This window comes from Plecotus auritus (genome assembly GCF_963455305.1).
Source record: "Plecotus auritus genome assembly, chromosome: 3".
Lineage (NCBI taxonomy): Eukaryota > Metazoa > Chordata > Mammalia > Chiroptera > Vespertilionidae > Plecotus > Plecotus auritus.
In genome coordinates this window covers 208,010,389-208,030,160 of record NC_137772.1, presented here as the reverse complement: position 1 = coordinate 208,030,160, position 19,772 = coordinate 208,010,389, and the positions used below count along the sequence as shown (strand labels likewise).

Sequence of the window (19,772 nt, the reverse complement as noted above, 5' to 3'; positions counted from 1 at the left end):
ATAGTCAAATAGAAGACTTCTTGCATAACATTGTCAAATTTTCACCTCGCCCTTTTATTTTTCCATCACATGCCCAGATCTATTGCCCTTCCTCTCCCCTCCTAAGCCCACTTCAATCAGGCTTTGCCATCATCATTCCACCAAAACCTACTGCCACATTTGAATTGTGGCCCATTGGATCACTTCCTCTTTCTTGAAACACTTTCTTCAGCTGGTTTCCAGGACCCACTGTCTCTTGGTTCTTCCAGGTCACTGGCTGCTCACTCCTTCACAGTATTCTTTCCTTGTTCTTCTCCGTCTTGATCTCCAAATGTTGAGATGGTCCAGGGCTCACTTCTCACCCTAAGCTCCATCTACCCTCCTCCAGGCCCAAGTTTAAATTCCACTTCCATGTTAGCAACTTCCAATGTATTTCTCCAGCCTGACCCTCTTCCCTGAATTTCAGACTCACAAATGCAACTGTAGTTCTATTTTTTTTTTAAATATATTTTATTGATTTTTTACAGAGAGGAAGGGAGAGGGATAGATAGTCAGAAACATCGATGAGAGAGAAACATAGATCAGCTGCCTCCTGCACACCTCCCACTGGGGATGTGCCCGCAACCAAGTTACATGCCCTTGACCGGAATCGAACCTGGGACCTTTCAGTCCGCAGGCTGATGCTCTATCCACTGAGCCAAACCGGTTTTGGCCTAACTGTAGTTCTTAATGTCTCCACTTAGATGCTTGCCAGGCAGCTCAGACTTTGTTTCTAAAATGTGGCCCCTGCTATACCCTTCGCTTTCCTTGAAAATCTGCATCTCATGTGATGCTCCCTGTCTTGGTAAACAGCAATTCCACCGCCGCAGCTGCTTAGGCCCAATATAGTGGCATTATCCTCAACTCCACCTCCTTACAGCCCATACCCAAATATACTTTTAAATATTTGCTTCTGAATATATCCATGATCACACACCAATGCTGCCACTGTCGTCCATATCACCAATATCTCTTGCATGAATTCTTATAACTTCAAAACACTGGTCTCCTGCTTCCACGTTTCCCACTCTATGGTCAGTCTGTTCTCCACACAGCATTAGAAGTCTATTCTCACCCACGCCCCTCTCTGCTGAAGACCATGAATGACTTATCTGCTGTCAGCTCTCTCTCTCTCTCTCTCTCTCTCTCTCTCTCTCTCTCTCTCTCTCTCTGATCTCATTTCTCATCTCTCTTTTGCTCCCTCTGCTCCAGACACACAGGCCTCCCTGCTGTTCCTGGGACACATCAACCATGCTGTGGCCTCAGAGCCTTAGCACAGAGGCTTTCCTTCTGGGAGAACATTCCTTCCTCCGATGTCCGCGTGATTTGCTCCTCCTTCCTTCCAGTGTCGGTTTAATTTTCACCAGATCCGGGAGGCTTTCCCGAGCTACACATAATGGCAACCCCTGCCCTTACCCACTGGACTCCTTTTCCCCTTTAATAGACTCCCCCCATCTACTGCAATGTACACCCTGCAAAAGCAGTTTTGTCCATTTTGTTCATTGCTCTATTAACACCACTGAAAAAAAGTCCTGGCACACAGTAGTCACTCAATACTTGGTGAATAAAGTAATAAATGAAATAAGTTTTTTTTTATAAACATGTAGTATCTAATTATTGGTTGTGTTACTTTAAAATGATTTTATTTATATGGTTTTAGTTAATTTATATTATAATGTATGTGGCTTTGTTTATTTATAGTTTATTTTCCATGCATGGCATTAAAAGACCAACTGGATCCTTCTATTCTGTACTTAAAAATATAGGAGCGTGATGTCAAAGTTAGATCCCGGGATCTGAACGGGGCTCTTTGAGGTTGAGCACCGCCCCTCTTGCTTGGAGGAACCTGATTCTCCCTTGGTACTGCCTGTGGGAGGAGCCTTTGAGGCTGCAGACAGCCCGGTTTCCAATGCTCAGAGAGAATAGGAGGGACACTGTGGGTAACACCAGGTGGGCCTGCTCTTTGGGGCAATATGTAGCTATTTTTGATTTGTGGGGACCAGCCATTTTGGAGCAATATTGAGCCTCTTCATAAAAGTGAAAGAGAGGAATTAGTCTCCCTTCTGTGATCTCCCAAATAAAGGCCATCGCCCCACCATGTGGGCATCCCATTCTTTCTAACGCAAATGCCCACTTAGACTGCAAGTTATTTCCCCCTTTATTAAGAGACTGTTGACGTGTGCCAGAAATATGAATACTGTTCCCGATGCGCTTCTGTTTCCAATATTCCCAGTATGCTGTGTCAACCAAAAAGAATACAATCACCAGGTATGATAAGCACATACTGACGAAGGAACGGCAAATCCACAGAGCAGAAACAAAGCTCCAAGAAGACGCAATTGCCTTTGAAGAGTTCCTTCGAGAAAATGACCAGAGATCCGTAGACGCCCTTAAAATGTTCGTGTTTTCACTCTAGCCCCATCGCTTTTTGCCTCACTCTTTCTTCTTTTCCATTTCTCAGAACACAACACAAAACAAACTAACAAATGTGTCCCTTTTCAGCGCAGCACAAGAAACTATAAACAAGCTCCAAATGACGGCTGAGCTCAAGAAAGCGACCATAGAGGTGCAGGCGGTGAAAAGGTGAGACCAACTTTTTCTGATCGAGTGTGCACACCCCATTCAATCCTGTTTGTCCTTAGCAAGACCTGAGTGGGAATAACTCTTATCCGTGATGATTTCATACACTTGACCACATTTTTAAAATGAGCAATCTGTTGATTGAGGATCATCTCTGACTGTGAATCAGGAGAGTACAGTGATCTCTGGTGGAAACCTTTCTCTAACTTGTCAATAGAGAGGCCAAGAAATTCTTTGAAAAGAAGAAAACCAAAGTTAGGAGTAAACAAATTATTTTCTAAGTGTCCTTTCTCTTTCATTCTAAGGCGCATTTCTTCACACATTTTAACATCTCTACAAAGGGGATTCATTTTACAATTATCTTACAATTACAATTGGCAGTATTTTGTATATTTATCCTCACATTTAGATGAACCTAGCATTGATATTAAAAACCCAGATCATAATGACCAAAAAAACAAAAAACAAACACAAAAACACACAAAAGTAATTGAGATAAAATTATGATACCACCTGCCACACTCTCAGTATTTAGTTTTTTCAAACCTGGCTGCGTTCTTCCAAGGTCACATGGATCTCATTTTAAATATCTAAAGACGCTTCCTTCTGTATGATTTGCTCCTCCTTCCTTCCAGTGTCGGTTTAATTTTCACCAGATCAGGGAGGCTTTCCCTGGCTACACATAATGGCATCCTTGGGCAGTAATTTCAATGATGCAGGAGACTCTGTCGTCTTGGAATCTAAGTATGCTAGAAATTTTTTCTTTTGAGAATGGTTAGCACTGCTCTAAAACCAAGTCGTAGACTTAAACTTACCACATGTCCCGGCTTTTTTGGGACAAGGACAACGGCTTGTCTAAAACGCAGCAAATGACCTGGAGGACAGCTTCTTTGAAACCAGTTGTTTCTAACAAAATGTATGTTTCAAACACATTCTGGCCACAGTAGCCCCGTCTATGTTAGGAGCTAGTTGATGGCGCTCCCAAGAGGGAGAATTCCCTTCTCTCCTTCGCTCTATCTATTTATAGAACTAGAGTAGCTGCCTGTGGTTGAATGAAGTACTGTATTTATGCACAATGGCCTTTCTGAAGCGAACTTGCTGATTGTTTTCGAGTCTCATCATCTCAGCAAGGTGCAGAAGCTAGCTGGTAATAGAGCCAGGGATGCAAGTGCCTGCTGTCTATTTCATTCTCTCTCCATGGGCTACGGCCCCTCTTCCGCAGGGAGGGCTGGAAATCTGTTTACAAAGGGAAAGGGGGCTGGCTCTTAAGCTTTTGCTTGGAAGCTGGGCAATTCTAGCCAAAATTAGCTCTGTTCTTTTTTCAAAAATATATAATGTATTTTTATTGATTTCAGAGAGGAAGGGAGAAGGGAGAGCGAGGAAGAGAGAGGGAGAGAGAGTTAGAAACATGGCTGCCGCTGCACACCTCCTATTGGGATCGAGCCCGCAACCCAGACATGTGCCCCGACTGAGAATCAAACCTTGACCTCCTGGTTCATAGGTAGATGCTCAACCACTGAGCCACACCTGGGAGGCTAAGTGGTGGTCTAATGAGGGGCTCCCACCATCTTGTGACTGGTGATCCATGAGCTTCTTTAGATATTTAACATAAATCAAGTAAGATAGACTTAATTATAGAAGAAAACATCCAGGGCTTTTTTTGTTTGTTTGTTTTTAAGATTTTTTTAGAGAGAGAGGAAGGAAGAGGGAGAAAGAGAAACATCTATGTGAAAGTAAATCATCGATTGGCTGCCTCTTACATGCCCCTACTAGGACTGAGCCTGCAACCCAAGTTATGTGCCCTGACTGGGAATTGAACCAGCAACCTTTCGGTGCATGGATTGATGCTCAACCAACTGAGCTACACCGGCCAGGGTGAAAACATCCAGGTTTGACTCTTGAATATCACTCACACACCAGGGCTTTAGGATGCTTCTGACCCAAAGAAGTACTAGAGCTGAAGATACTAATATAGGAGTAATATTGATAAGGGTATTGAATATTGAAGAGTGTGTGTGTGAATAAGGAAGGCTCAGAAGGATAAGGGTGGAGCTCACTTTCCTGAGGGCCTTCATTGTTATTTTAAACACTAGAGGCCCAGTGCACAGAATTCATGCACTGGAGGAGGTCCCTCTCACAGTGCGGGACTCCTCGGGGGATGTCCACCTGTCAGCGGGGATCGGGCCTAAGCTGGCAGTTAGACATCCCTCTCGCAGTCCAGAGCTCTCGCAGTCCAGGACCCCTCACTCCTTACCGTCCGCCTGCAGCAGAGGCGGGAGAGGCTCCCGCCACTGCTGTTTTGATCACCAGCCATGAGCCCGGCTTCTGGCTGAGCAGTGCTCCCCCTGTGGGAGCTCACTGACCACAAGGGGGCAGCTCCTGTCTGCCTCCTGGTGGTCAGTGCATATTATAGCAATCAGTCGTTCCACCGTTCAGTCGATTTGCATATTAGGGTTTCATTATATAGGATTCCTTTTGTGTCCGTTTTGAAATCTGATTATGGGAAAGCCATGTGAGGCTGAGAAAAGGCTTTCAGTCCAGGTTTGAATGCTGGGCTCTACCATTTACCAGACAGATGACTTTGCAAGTCAATCATTTCTTCTTCCAAAAGATAGGAATGATAATAACTATTTTAAAGTGCTGTACTGAGGATGAAATTGTATCTGTAGCATGTCATAAGTATTGCCCAGTACATAGTAGGTGCTCATTGAGTGTCAGTGTCCTTTCTTCTCCTCACACAAGTACCATCTTTTGCTACCTTCTAATGTCTCCCTATGTCTAACATGTAATACAACATTTCCCTCAGAAAAAAAGTAAGTAGAGTCAAACGATCATCAGTCTATCCTACCTGTGCATATCCTAGGGCATGTGTTATTCAAATAAATTTCCTACTGGTTATTTCTTCTTATCTCATATTTTATTGATGCTCCTATTTTCATGGCCATACTTAGAATTTTTGTTAAGTAAATACATAATCAAGAAAATGAATTTTGTAAAACCTTTTTATAAAAAGTGAACATGCTTTCACACAGATATATCTAATTATATTTTTGTTTCCTTTGAGTAGTGAAATATCAAAAACAGAATTCCTCCTTAGAGAGTACATTAAATATGGACTTTTTCTGCTGAAATTGTCTCCAAAACATTGGCAAATCAGGCAAGCGCTGAGAAGGGTGAAGATGTCAAAAAACAAAGAAAATATAGAGGAGAGTCTTTCCAAAATATTAACAAGTGAGTCACATTCTTCGTTTCAATTTAAGTAAATGTCCCTAATTCTAAAATGTCCAGTTTCAATGTTTATTTGCTGATTATTAATAGTCAGAATTTCTATTTCAAGCACAACCTGAACAAGGATTCTCACTGTCTCTGTTATTATATATTATTAATTTGGAAACTCAGGTTAATTTCAGATATAAAGCAGTAAAAATATATACATGGAGCCATAGAAAATATATTATTTACAGATGATATGATAGCATACCTAGAACCTCCCATCCATAAAAACCTTAAAAAACTATTTGAGCCCTGGCTGGCTTAGCTCAGTGGATACAGCGTCAGCCTGCAGACTGAAGGGTCCCAGGTTCGATTCCGGCCAAGGGCACATGCCTGGGTTGCGGGCTCGATCCCCAGTAGGGGGCATGCAGGAGGCAGCCGGTCAATGATTCTCATCATTGATGTTTCTATCTCTCTTTCCTCCCTTCCTCTCTGAAATCAATAAAGAAATATATATATTTTTAAAAAACTATTTGAGTAAATGGACACAAAGTCAATTATATTTATTAACCTAACATATTAACCTAAATAAGCTAACTTTATTAATTAGAAAACATACAAGGAAATTAAAGCCAAGAAAGCAAATAACCTTAATTTGTGTGACCTGGAGATTTGACAAATAGAGAAATATGTCATGTTTCTAGAGAGAAAGATTTACATTGTAAAGCTGCCAAATTTTCTGCAATGAATGTGTAAGTTTTATGGAATTACTAGAGGCCCGGTGCACGAAATTTGTGCATGGGGGGCAGGGGGTGTCCCTCAGCCCAGCCTGCACTTTCTCCAATCTGGGACCCCTTGAGGGATGTCCAACTGCCCGTTTAAACGGGCAGTCGGGCATCCCTCTCACAATGCAGGACTGCTGGCTCCCAACTGCTCACCTGCCTGCCTTCCTGATTGCCCCTAACCGCTTCTGCCTGCCAGCCTGAGCACCTCCTAACCACTCCCCTGCCAGCCTGATTGATGCCTAACTGCTCCCCTGCCAACCTGTTTGCTCCTAACTGCCCTCCCCTGCAGACCTGGTCACCCCTAACTGCCCTCCCCTGCAGGCCTGGTCCCCCCCAACTGCTCTCCCCTGAAGGCCTGGGTCCTCCCCAACTGCCCTCCCCTGCAGGCCTGGTCCCTCCCAAATGCCCTCCCCTGCTGGCCATCTTGTGGTGGCCATCTTGTGTCCACATTGGGGCAGTCATCTTTGACCACATGGGTGCAGCCATCTTGTGTGTTGAAGTGACATCAATTTGCATATTATTCTTTTATTAGATAGGATTAGATAGGATAGAGGCCTGGTGCATGGGTGGGGGCCAGCTGGTTTGCCCTGAAGGGTGTCCCGGATCAGGGTGGGGGTTTCCTTGGGGCGTGGGGTGGCCTGGGTGAGGGGCCTGTGGTGGTTTGCAGGCCAGCCATGCCCCCCGGTGACCCAAGCCGAGGCCCTGGTATCTGGGATTTATTTATCTTCTATAATTGAAACTTTGTAGCCTTGAGTGGAGCCAAGCCTTCTGCTCACTCCGCGGCCACAGCCATTTCTGTTGGGATTTATTTATCATCTATAATTGAAACTTTGTAGCCTTAAGCGAGGCCTAGGCCAGTCAGGGTGTGCGAAAAGCTTGGCTTCCTCCATTACAGGGGAAACCCAAGCCTCCTGCTCTCTCCAGCTCTGTGTCTGCCATCATTTTTGTTGGGATTTATTTATCTCCTATCATTGAAACTTTGTGGCATTGAGAGGAGGCCTGGGCCGGCAAGGGCAGGCAGGAGCTTGGCTTCCTCCATTGCCGGGGAGACTCAAGCCTCCCTCCTGCTCTCTGTGGCTGCAGCCATCTTGGTTGGGTTTATTTGCATATTTGCTCCTGATTGGCTGGTGGGCATGGCTTGTGGGTGTAGCAGAGTGATGGTCAATTTGCATATTACTCTTTTACTAGATAGGATAATAAAACTGTGACCAAAAATTTGTCAGGGACTTGAGTGTTGGGTTGGGGAGAACTTTATACAGTGATTCTGAGGTTCATCTTGAGAAATAAATACTTTTGAAGGACGGAGGTAATGGGGGCAGGGGTGGTTACTAATCCTTTAAGATATATAATATATTATGACAGAGTCTTAGGAATTAACACAGTATGGTACTAATGTTTGGAAGTCAGCTTAATGGACCAGAAATAGGTGCTATTATGTATAAGAATTTTAAAATATATATATATGTTTTTATTGATTTTAGAGAGAGGAAGGGAAAGGGAGAGAGAAAAACATCGATTGGCTGCTTTCTGCATGCCCCTGACTGGGGATTGAGCCTGAAACCTGAGCATGTGCCCTGACTGGGAATTGAACCGGCAACTTTTTGGTGCATGGAATGATGCTCAGCCAACTGAGCCACACCAGCCATGGCTATAGATCATAATTTAATAAGTGATCAAAGTGGGGTCACAAGAAAAACTCCCATTTCTAGTAACTTTGGGGTAATAAGAACCAGACACCCTCCTGCCTGAAAAACATATGAAGCAACAGTTTTCAGACATTGGACGTCAGGAAAGCTGCAAAGGAATCCTTCAGAGAGAGGAAAAAAGTGAGATGAGCCCCGTGATGGCCTCCAGGTCCTGCTGGGCACAGGATGCAGCTCTGGAAAGGGGAGCCCAGGTAGGCCCAGCAGTCCCCATGAGATGAAAAGACAGAGCTGGGGTCCAGGGAGGGCACAGAGCAGAGCACTGGAGAGGAGGGGCTACTCAGAGAGTTCTGAAGATCTGCAGTCTTCAGCTGAGAGCTGATTCTGAGACTCTGGAGTAAGAACATTGACATCCAGAAATCGGTCAATGACCAATCAGGGAGGATTTTTCCCACAGAGCTGGTTGCTAAGCATTTACCAGCATACCACAGATGGCCTCCCTGCTCAGTTCCCCTGTGTCTTTCACTGCTAAGTTGAAGTTAGACACATGTATATGAAATATCAAGTGAGCACAGTGATAACACTTGGTTAAACTCAATACATGGTGTTTGACAAGAGGAAAAACAAATGGAAAGAAAAAGTGAGAAGCATTTGCATCTCACAGCTTAAGATTCAGTGCTCCTAGACTTGCCATCTAACTAGAGAATGCTCAGAAAGCAATGAGTCCAGAGCAGTGAATGGCTCACACTGCGATTTTAGAGGTTATAACCGACTGATGCAGGAGATAGAGACCTCCTCGTGCCCTGGAGGAGGTCTGCCTGCTCTAGAGACCAGCCCTTGCTGTCTACATCATAAGTTTATTCGTTACGATGTCCCCTTCTTATATCTCTGTCCCTGGAAGCTTTTACAATAATGCTACTTTCACTCGAAGACAAAGTTCTGATTTTCAGAAGTGGATTCTCCCTCTTTCTTTTCCATTTCTAGAATTCAGGAAAATAGACAGCAGTGAGAGCTCCAGGAGGATATCAGTTTCAGGAGAACATTCCCGGGGAAGAAGTAGCTCAGGTAACGCAAGAGATCTGAGACTTCACTCTCAAAAGTAAAACCAGAGAAGGTTCCCATCTCACAGTGGAGATCAAGGACCTGTAAGCTAACCTGGAAAAGAGAGGGCGGGAGAGTGAGGCCTGCCGTGGTTTCAAGACAGAATAGCAGAAAGAGTGGCTGGAAGTCCTAAGAGTGCTGGTGTAAGGAAAAATGATCTGGGGAGACCTGGGAGGCACTGGATAAAAAGACCTGAGACCACTTTTGCCCACTGCTCAGTTCCAAATCAGGATCAGGTGTGGACATGATGTGAGGGGACCAAGTGCATGTAGACATGGAGGGACCAAGTGCATGTAGACGTGGGGGGAAAAGTGCATGTAGACGTGGGGGGAACAAGTGCATGTAGACGTGGGGGGAAAAGTGCATGTAGACGTGGGGGGAACAAGTGCATGTAGATATGGAGGGATCAAGTGCATGTAGACGTGGGGGGAAAAGTGCATGTAGACGTGGGGGGAACAAGTGCATGTAGACGTGGGGGGGACAAGTGCATGTAGACATGGGGGGAAAAGTGCATGTAGACGTGGGGGGAACAAGTGCATGTAGATATGGAGGGATCAAGTGCATGTAGATGTGGGGGGAACAAGTGCATGTAGACGTGGGGGGGACAAGTGCATGTAGACATGGGGGGAACAAGTGCATGTAGACGTGGGGGGACAAGTGCATGTAGATGTGGGGGGGGGGAAGTGCATGTAGACGTGGGGAACAAGTGCATGGGTGACTTATATGTGTCAATGGTAGGTTTCCCCACCACATGTAACAATTGAAGTGTCCATCATTTTTTCCCTTCAATTAAAAAAAAACCCTGTGATTAGAAACATATATGATTAGGTAAAAATAGAACTGTGGCTCTTATTTCACAATTTATGTCCCTGATTTGTGACACATATTGTTTTGGGCAAATGCCCCCCCGCCCCCCACCAGTGTGCCTTTGATTTTATTCTTATGCTTGGAATACAATTTCCATAGAATAAAAGAGCTTCATTTTCTATTATTATAATTCTAATATTTTTTTTAAGTAATGGGCATATCAATGCAGAATAATGAGTATCTTGCACCAAATAACAAAAATTAATTTCTAATTACATGTTATTTCTTTTCACCTCCACCATCACCAATGACATGGACTTCATCTGGACATTTCGAGCAGGAAAACAACGCAGAAAGCGCTCTCCCACCCTAGAGAATGGCGAATCGCCCTTATCAGAGTACAGTACTTACGTGATGAACTCTCTTGGAAACAATGTTTTTCACCAAATATCTCTCTTAGCCTTTCTTTATCATACTACCACGTAGCCACACCCATCGTAACAGATATTGGAGTTAGTGGTTGCCATTTCTGTGTGCTCCTGCGGTGACTGAGCTCTTACAGGCTTCCCTGCTTTCTCTGAGAAGTGCCTGCAGCTGCTGTTTGCAGAAACTGCCTGTCCCCTGCATCTTGGGTCTTTGTCTCTCAGAGTCTACTGCCCAACTGTTTATTAAGTTACTCTGCTGGCCTATGTGTTTGCAATTCACCACGTCATTGAGAACTGAGGTAGTAGGACCATACAGCATTGTTGTTTGCTTCAACCCTGGCTACCCAAGATAGCTTTAAGAAAATATATTGATGCCCAGGTTGGGTACCCCAGCCCCAGGAAAGGATCTGGGCCAGTACCACAGAATCCATGACAGTCATACATGACAGAAGTCAACACAGGCACTGTGCTCTGAATTCCAGGGGCACTATGGCATTTAGCAGTCACTTTTGTTTTTAATTAAATGTTTATTTTGAGGCAATTGTAGATTTACATGTGGTTATAAGAAACTAGAGGTCTGGTGCACAAAATTCATGCACGGGGGCGGGGGGCGGGGGGTCCCCTCAGCCCAGCCTGCACTTTCTCCAATTTGGGACCCCTTGACAGATGTCAGACTCACAATCCAGGACTGCTGGCTCCCAACTGCTTGCCTGCCTGCCTGCCTGATTGCCCCTAACTGCTTCTGCCTGCCAGCCTGATCACCCCTTAACCACTCCCCTGCCATCTTGATTGACACCTAACTGTCCTCCCCTGCAAGCCTGGTCACCCCCAACTGCCCTCCCCTGCTGGCCCGGTCACCCCTAACTTCCCTCCCTTGCCAGCCTGGTAGCCCCCAACGGCCCTCCCCTCCTGGCCTGCTCACCCCTAACTTCCCTCCCTTGCCAGCCTGGTCACCCCCAACTGCTCTCCCCTGCTGGCCCGATTGCCCCTAACTGCCCTCCCTTGCAATCCTGGTCACCCCTAACTCCCTCCCCTGCAGGCCTGGGTCCCCCCCAACTGCCCTCCCCTGCTGGCCATCTTATGGTGGCCATCTTGTGTGTTGGAGTGATGGTCAATTTGCATATTACCTCTTTATTATATAGGATAATGTAGAAAAACCGTATGTCCCCTTTACCCACATTCCCTCAATGGTGACATCTTGCAAAAGTGTAGTACAATATCACAACCAGGATATTGCCATTAATATAGTCGAGAGACAATCAAATACAGAACATACCCAAAAAGATTCTTCATGTTGCCTCTTTATAATCGCATTCACTTCCCCCTCTCCACCTCCCCTAACCCCTGGCAACCACTAAAGTGTTCTCTATTTCTATGATTTTTATCATTTTAAGAATGTTATATAAATGGAATCACACAGTATGTAACCTTTTGGGATTGGATGTCTTACTAAGCATAATTCTCTGAGGATTGATCCAAGCTGTTGGGTATATATCAATAATTGGTTCCCTTTTTTTTTTTTTTTTTTTTTTTTTTGCTGAGTAGTATGGACACACTACAATTTAATTATTCACTCACTGGAGAACATGTAGATTGGTTCCAATTTGGGGCTATAATGAATAAAATTACTGTAAATGTATTTATACAACTTTTTGTGTAACATAGTTCATTTCTCTAGGATAAATGCCTATAATACAATTGCTGAGATGGATAGTTGATGCAAGTTTTGTTTTTAAAGAAACTGCCAAATTGTTTCCCAGAGTGGCTGTCCCATTTTACATCCCCACCAGCAATGTATGAGGGATCCAGTTTCTTTACATCTTCACCAGTATTTGGTATTTTCACTGTTTTCTTGCTTTAACTATTTTGATAGATGTGTATAACTTACCGTGCTCATCTTTTCATGAGCTTGTTTGCATCTTTATATCCTCTTAGGTGAAATGTCCGTTCATATCTTTCGCTCGTTTTCCAACTGGATTAACTGCTGGGTTTTGAGAATTCTTTACATATTTAGATACTAGTACTTTGTGACTTTGTGGTTTGCAAATATTTTCTCTCCGTCTGTAGACTGTCCTTTCATCCTTTCTATTCTTGGTTTCCATGATTTCATTCTTTCATGTATCTCCCTCCCCCACCCCATTTACTCACTTTCTCCATCATCACTGCCCTCTACTTGAAAGTTCCTACTTTTTTAATATTTCAATCATTTTCAATACATCCTTCTTAAAGAATTTTTCCAGAGCCACATAATTATTCTTTAATGATGTAAATTATCACCCGGAGCCAACATTTTCTCATTGGAAGATATTTTTAAAAATAAAATCTGCCCTTTAAAAAGCAAATATGGTATCACTCAGGGTTACAAGCTTGGTTTTGAACACTAAGGCATGTTCCATTTTTCAAGAAGACTGAGTTAAAGTGGACAAGATGGATGTAGCAATGTAGGTTGTCATGTGTTTCTCTAAGAAAATTACCTGACTCTATAGATGCACCTCAAATAATTGGTGCTGCCTGGTATAGCTCTTCCTGGTGGTCTCATTGTTTGCATACGTCACCCTTGTCTGGGTGAATCTAGTTTTCTTTGACATACTCAAGGAATCCATTGCTTCCTGAGATATGCAGTTCCCTAAAAGGCTAAGTAGGGTATTGAAAAAAATTAGGTTTCAGGTTCCAAAGAAAATTTAGAAGTGAAGGCAAACCTGTTGACAGAAAATGACTCAGAAATCAGGCATCTTTTTTTTTTTTTTTTCTTTTACAGCCAATCTGAAAGTTCAGAAGACAGTTTGGAATGCTTGATAGATGATGAAATGGAATATGAACTGGTAACCAGATTATATTTCTTGATTTAAATATTATGTTTGATAAAATATTCATTTCTTCTTTTGAAATTAAAGTTTCCTATTCCAAATATTCCATAACTTCCCAGAAGAAAAATATGATTTTGTACTGTTCCTCAGTTGTATATATACTTCATCTTTGTCATGAGACATTTTATGAAAAATAAATGCTAAAGTAGGTAATAATTTGGGAGACATATTATCTACAGTTTTCCTGTAAAAAAAATAGCCACTTCCTGGCTGCTTATCATTTCATTGGGGCTTGAAATATATTGAGGAGCTGAACTGTAAGATAAATTGACCTTCAACAAAATAACCCTTCATGGCTACAAGATTGACTCTGAGCTAACCCCACCCTAAATATGACTATAGAAACACAAAAGGAACACAAAACACTTGATTTTTAAAATATATTTTTATTGATTTCAGAGAGGAAGGGAGAGGGAGAGAAACATCAATGATGAGAGAGAATTACTGATTGGCTGCCTCCTGTGTGCCCCCCACTGGAGATCGAGCCCGCATCCCGGGCATTTGCCCTTGACTGGAATCAAACCCAGGACCCTTCAGTCCATAGGCCAACACTCTATCCACTGAGCCAAACCAGCCAGGGCCAAAAAACACTTTAAAACACCATCCATTATTATATAAAACACACCTTACCTAAGGCATCTTTTTTTTTTTTTATGGTGGTAAAAAAAATAACACAAAATTTACCATCTTAACTATTTTTAAGTGTATGGTAGTGTTAACTATATGCACACTATTGTGCAATAGATCCCTATAACTTTTCATATTACAAAACTGAAACTCTACACCCATTGAACAACTCCTCTAACCCTCTCCCTCTAGCTCCTGGCTACCACTGTTCTAAGAGTTTTATTACTTTAGATAACTCATAAAAGTGGAATCATGCAGTATTTGTCCTTTTGTGACTGGTTTCACTTAGCCTATCTTCTATGTTCATCCATGTTGTAGCATGTGACAGGATTTCCTTCTTTTTATGGTTAACATTCCATTGTATGGATATACCACATTTTCTTTATCCATTCATTCATTGATAGCCATTTAGGTTGTTTTCACCCCCTGGCTATAAAAAATATGGTTAATATGGGTGTATAAAAATTAAATTTACTTAAAATAATGCATACTTATATGTAAAATTTTGGAAAATCATGCTGGTGGGTCTTGATCTGGCATCTAGAAGGGCTCAGGAATCTGGAGAAGGGGCTGTGCATAATTTAAATAAGAGTCCAGAGATGAAACATAACTTTGAAAGGCATATTGGGGGAGGCAGAGGAGCTTGGCTGAAGAAACCAAGTTCTCCTTGTCTCAGGACCCCTTGCTTTTTATTAACACAATTTGTCCTAAGGCAAGATGGAGATATACACTTCAAAGGGTAGGGTTAGGTACAGAAGCATTGTCAGATTGGGGAATTGCCTTCAGCTGTTCAGGTGTTTGGCCAACAGGAGGCAATAACATGTAGATTAAGATACCCTGAGCTGTCTGGCAGCAATCAATTTAATGCATCCTTTTCAGGTTTGGGGAAATGCCTTTAGCCATTCCCAACAGGCGATAACATATGTGACTCAGCCCTTGTTGAGTCCCTACTTCCTTTCACATGTCAAAATATTTTCCTAACTAGCAATAATAAAAGATTCCATCAACCTTTTGATGAAACTCTTGCAATTATGACATGCTGGAATTGGCTTCTGGCAGGAAAATGTAAAATATTTCAAATTAGGGGAGAAAGTGACCTTCACGTAGCCCCCTATCTTTATCTTCCTTCTATTTCTTCTCCCTTGCCTTTCCCTAGACCCCTTTCCTTTTTTCCTGCCCTGCTTCTTCTGCTTCATCCTTGCTTCTTTCTCTTTTCCTCACCCACTTCTTCCACTTTCCCAATACCTTTCATCTCCGCTACCACCTCCAATGCCCCTTCCTGAGGCCAGCTCTCCCGTGGAAAGAGGCTCCTTTGCCATCTCCACCCATGTCTCCCTCACAGTCAGCCTGTATTCCAGAATGCATTTTTCTAGATAAGTCACGTGTACCTAAGCAGCATGGTGTTAAGTGAATTATATTCTTCATTAATGATTCATTAGGAGCCAGAGCTTTATTTCAAAGAACCAGAAGAGCTACTTCAAGTCCTCACGGAGCTGGAGGAGCAGAATCTGACCTTGGTACAGTATTCTCAAGATGTAGATGAAAATCTCGAAGAAGTGAATAAAAGAGAAAAACTTATACAGGATAAAATGTAAGTCATTGAAAACAAGTAGATGTATCCTATTACGCAAATTCTAACCAGAGATAGAGTCCAACTTACTCACGAGTGGTCCTTCCTGATGGTCTCTCTGGATTTAAGGTGAAATGTTTATGAACAATATTTACATTGTAGTGTATGAAGAGTTGAAGTTATATTTACACAGAATAGACTGGCTTTAGTTTCATTTTAGTCCCTACTTCCTTTCACATGTCAAAATATTTTCCTAACTAACAATAATAAAAGTTTCAAAAGAACGGAAGGGTCACTTACTGCCTTAATTTTTGTTCACACACATTTTCCCCTATCATCTGGCTGATCAAACCATGCTTTGGAAGATAGTGCTAATAAATGCATTTGCCTTGGCTGTGACTCTCCTTGGCAAAACAGCTTTTTTGGTGACTTAAATATTGTATCATTTTGTAATGTGCATATCAACATATCAGGGCTATGATAAAAGGGACTTCTGTCAGGGGAAGGAGGCTGATTTGATGACTCACAACACTCCTTCCTATTGTAAAATTTTATATTATTACCATTTTGGTAAACAGCTCCGAGTTGTAGAGAACAGATCTTTATATCTACCTATTACAAAACTGTGTAGAAGCTTTTTCAGAACAGCCGTCTGGGCCAGAAGGTGGCAATCTTCTTAAACATCCAACTACATTGAACTTTGGAACAGATTAACTTGTTCAGAAGTTATGAACCTAAAAATCATGCTCTCACAGCCACCTGTTACCACTAATGTATCCTTTTAATCCATGTCTCCTCTCTCTCAGTCCTCACAGCTATGGTGCCCCATCTCCAACAGTATCATTTGGGGGGACGGTGGGTATGGTTGGGCAGGAAAAGGAGATCCATATCCTAATCCATCTCGAGATCTCTATCAGAATGTCTAGGTGAGGGAGTCAGGAGTCTCTATTTTGAACCCTGGTTTGGGAACACAGACAACAAGATCTCACCACAACCTGAGTTCCCGACACCTTGGCTTTGCTGCTCTCTAACGGGGGAGTCAGGGAAGTAGTAGAGGGGAAGAAAATGCTTCCTGATGGGGGTTCAAAGCAGCCCCTGTGCATTTTTCTCATTTTAACCTGAGAAGTTGCATGTATGTTGGCAATGTCTTCAGATATAAACTCGGATTTGGCTTGCTAGACATAGGCTGCTAATACATGATCTGGAAGAGTGTCGAAGCTCCTGAGTGATGTTTTATTGCACCAAACCACACATTACAGACAAGCCTCTTTCTTTTGTCATAGAAATTCAAACATCGAGTTCCTTTTGGAGCAGAAGGAAGTGCTTCAAGAGAACTGCGTGAGAGAAGAGGAAAAGGCAGCAGAACTGGAGTTAAGGTCCAGGCTATTTAGTTTTGGTGAATTTAATTCAGATGCCCAGGTAAGCATTCTTTGCCTATAGTAATCTTATTTTGGCGCATGATAAGAATTTGCATTTACCTCAGTACTAAGCACTGGAATGGGAGAATGAAAAGTAAACCACAAGCCTCAGGTTGATGACAAAGGCAGAAAACCAGCTTGAAATAATCTTGCCAGTACGTAACAGTCCACTTACATAGTAGACACAAAGCATTCAAACTGGCATTGGTGTTGTCATAAAATGTTGCTCTAATTATGACCAAGTATGATGTTGAGATTTTCCCCCATAAAGACATTGCTTTTAGGCAGAGTGTATACTAGTACATATGAAGTAGCTCACTGCCTGTGATCATTTTGGTAGAAATTTGAGTAAATAATTGATAAAGAAAGGACTGAATCAACACAATGGAATATCTGACCAACACTGAGCTTATAATAAATTTTGCCCCCAATGGGGCTTGTGTAGATAGTCTTTATGGGAGGACCTGTAACACACGCTAATGTACTCACTTATTTACATGTTAGTCCCTCCCAGCTGGATGCAAACCCCTCGAGGGCAGGGATTTCTTACCCTTCGTCGCTAAGTTTAGTGTCCCTAAAGGAGGTGCTCAATAAATGTTTGTTGAATGAATGATTAGGTTAGTTTCTAGACCCACAACTCCAACTTGCATTGGTTTTCTTGTAAAAATCGTAAATAAGATAAAAATTCATGCTAATATGTGAGGGGAATATCACAGTTATGTTTCAAGCAGAAGGAGATTTAGGGGAACTGTATCAGTAGATGACTGTCCTTCCCTATCTATTGGTAGGCAGAGTTACCAAAAGCACCCCTTCCCCCTCCTCCCCCAACACTTCCTAGGGTGGTACAGCACCCTGAATTAGGAGGGGCTATGGTCAGGTTACACACTGTTAGAACAAGAAATGTGGTGCTAGCTACCTTTTAGTTCTTCAATGCTGGTTTTTAAACCATTTTTTAAATTGTGATAAAATATACATAACATAAAAATTTACCATTTATCCATTTTAAGTGTTATGATTCAGTGGCATTGAATATATTCACAATATTGTATAACCTTCACCACTATTGAGAGAATTTTTCATCATCCCAAATAGAAACTCTGTATCCACTAAACAATGCTAGTATTTCCCCATTCCTACCTTCCCAGTCTACTTTCTTCCTCTATAAATTCGCCTACTTTAGGTACAGCATATAAATGAAATCACACAATAGTTGTCCTTTTATGTCACTTACCATGTTTTCAAGGTTCATCCATGTTGTAGTGTGATGTATCAGAATTCCTTTGATAGCTGAAAAAGATTCTATTGTATTTATTTACCACGTTATTTATCCATTCATCTGTTGATGGATACTTGGGTTGTTTCCACCTTTCAATTTTGTTTAAATAATTCTGAAGCTGATTGACATGAAAAATGTCAGATAAATGTGATAGTTCCCCTCATCCCACCAAGCCCCTTTCATCCAAGTTTAGGGCAACTATAAAAAAAAATGTAGCATTTTCAGTACTCTTAAACTTTGAGGCAACCTTGTACAGTTTATCTGCAAATTATTTTTAAAAGACTGAGATTTTGGTCACAGGTGTAATTTTGGCATTCATGTATTACCCCCTCTGGGAAAAAGCACACTCTCCTAGGGATATAAAATACTAGGGTGAAAAGGGGGAAGAGAGCAAACAAATCGGCAGGGGAAAAGTATTATTTTCTTAGAATTTTCTTGCTTTCCTACTCCCATTCTTTCAGTCTCAACATGTGCAAAACATAATCCGTTATGAGTAAACTAGAGGCCCATTGCACGAAGAGATTCGTGCAATAGGCCTTCCTTCCCTTGACTTCCAGCACCGGTTTTCCTCCGGCACCGGGGACCCAGGCCTTCACTCCGGCCGGAGTCTGCCGTCTTCGCTGTGGCCAGAGTGCCGCTCCTCTAGATCCCTTCGCCCCCCCACCCTCCCTCTCATAACAGGTGTCCTGCCCCGCCCAGCCACTCCACTCCTGGAGCAGCTGGGCGGCTGCCATTTTTTGGCCTTCTGATTTGCATATTCCCTCCTGATTGGCTGGTGGGCGTAGCGGAGTGATGGTCAATTTGCATGTTTCTCTTTTATTAGTGTAGATAAACAGTTGCACCTAATTTTGATATTCACAAAATTATCAGTTACTTTGGCGCTATGGTCAATTATGATCTATAAAATCAATTTTATTCTTTCCAAAACTTCCACACTTCTAACTGTACTTAATCCCCTAAAAATACTTTTCATTAATTCAATATATTACTTTGATAATAAAATTTTAAATTCAGGCATAGATTTAATGTAATATTCAAACATGCACAAATCATAAGTGTACCTCTCAAAGAATTTCCTCAAAGTAAGCACAACCCTGCACCACTCCCTAGATCAGGGAAGACACCATGGTCAGCACTCTCAGAAGCTGCTTTCCATCCCTTGAAGGTGACCACTATCCTCCTTCTCCCACCATCAATTAGACTTTATGCTTTTGAACTTGAGATAGATGGAATCATGTAATATGTCTGGCTTCTTTCTTTCAACAATATGTTTGAGATTCATCCATTTTGTGTAGCAGCTGTTTGCTCACTTTCATTGGACATGAAATGGAATGTAAGCTATTCCATCGTTTAATTTGCAGAATGTAGTCACCTCTGGTTTATTTTCCTTTCAACAGGGCGCTGATCCAGTTCAATTGGGAGAGTTGTTTATATTAAGTACA

The 19,772-nt window shown here is 42.3% G+C and overlaps 1 protein-coding gene across 1 annotated transcript in view; it reads left to right on the top strand.

Moving 5' to 3' along the window:
- The window catches only part of CCDC38 (coiled-coil domain containing 38), a gene marked incomplete at its 5' end in the record, with an annotated part of 42,469 nt that overhangs the window by 14,229 nt on the left and 8,468 nt on the right, over positions 1-19,772 (top strand). The window contains 7 exons of the mRNA XM_080660256.1: positions 2,252-2,415; positions 2,521-2,601; positions 5,666-5,829; positions 9,224-9,338; positions 13,331-13,394; positions 15,506-15,657; positions 16,920-17,055. Coding sequence (XP_080516382.1) covers positions 2,252-2,415; positions 2,521-2,601; positions 5,666-5,829; positions 9,224-9,338; positions 13,331-13,394; positions 15,506-15,657; positions 16,920-17,055 — 876 coding nt within the window. The remainder of the gene's footprint in view (positions 1-2,251; positions 2,416-2,520; positions 2,602-5,665; positions 5,830-9,223; positions 9,339-13,330; positions 13,395-15,505; positions 15,658-16,919; positions 17,056-19,772) is intronic.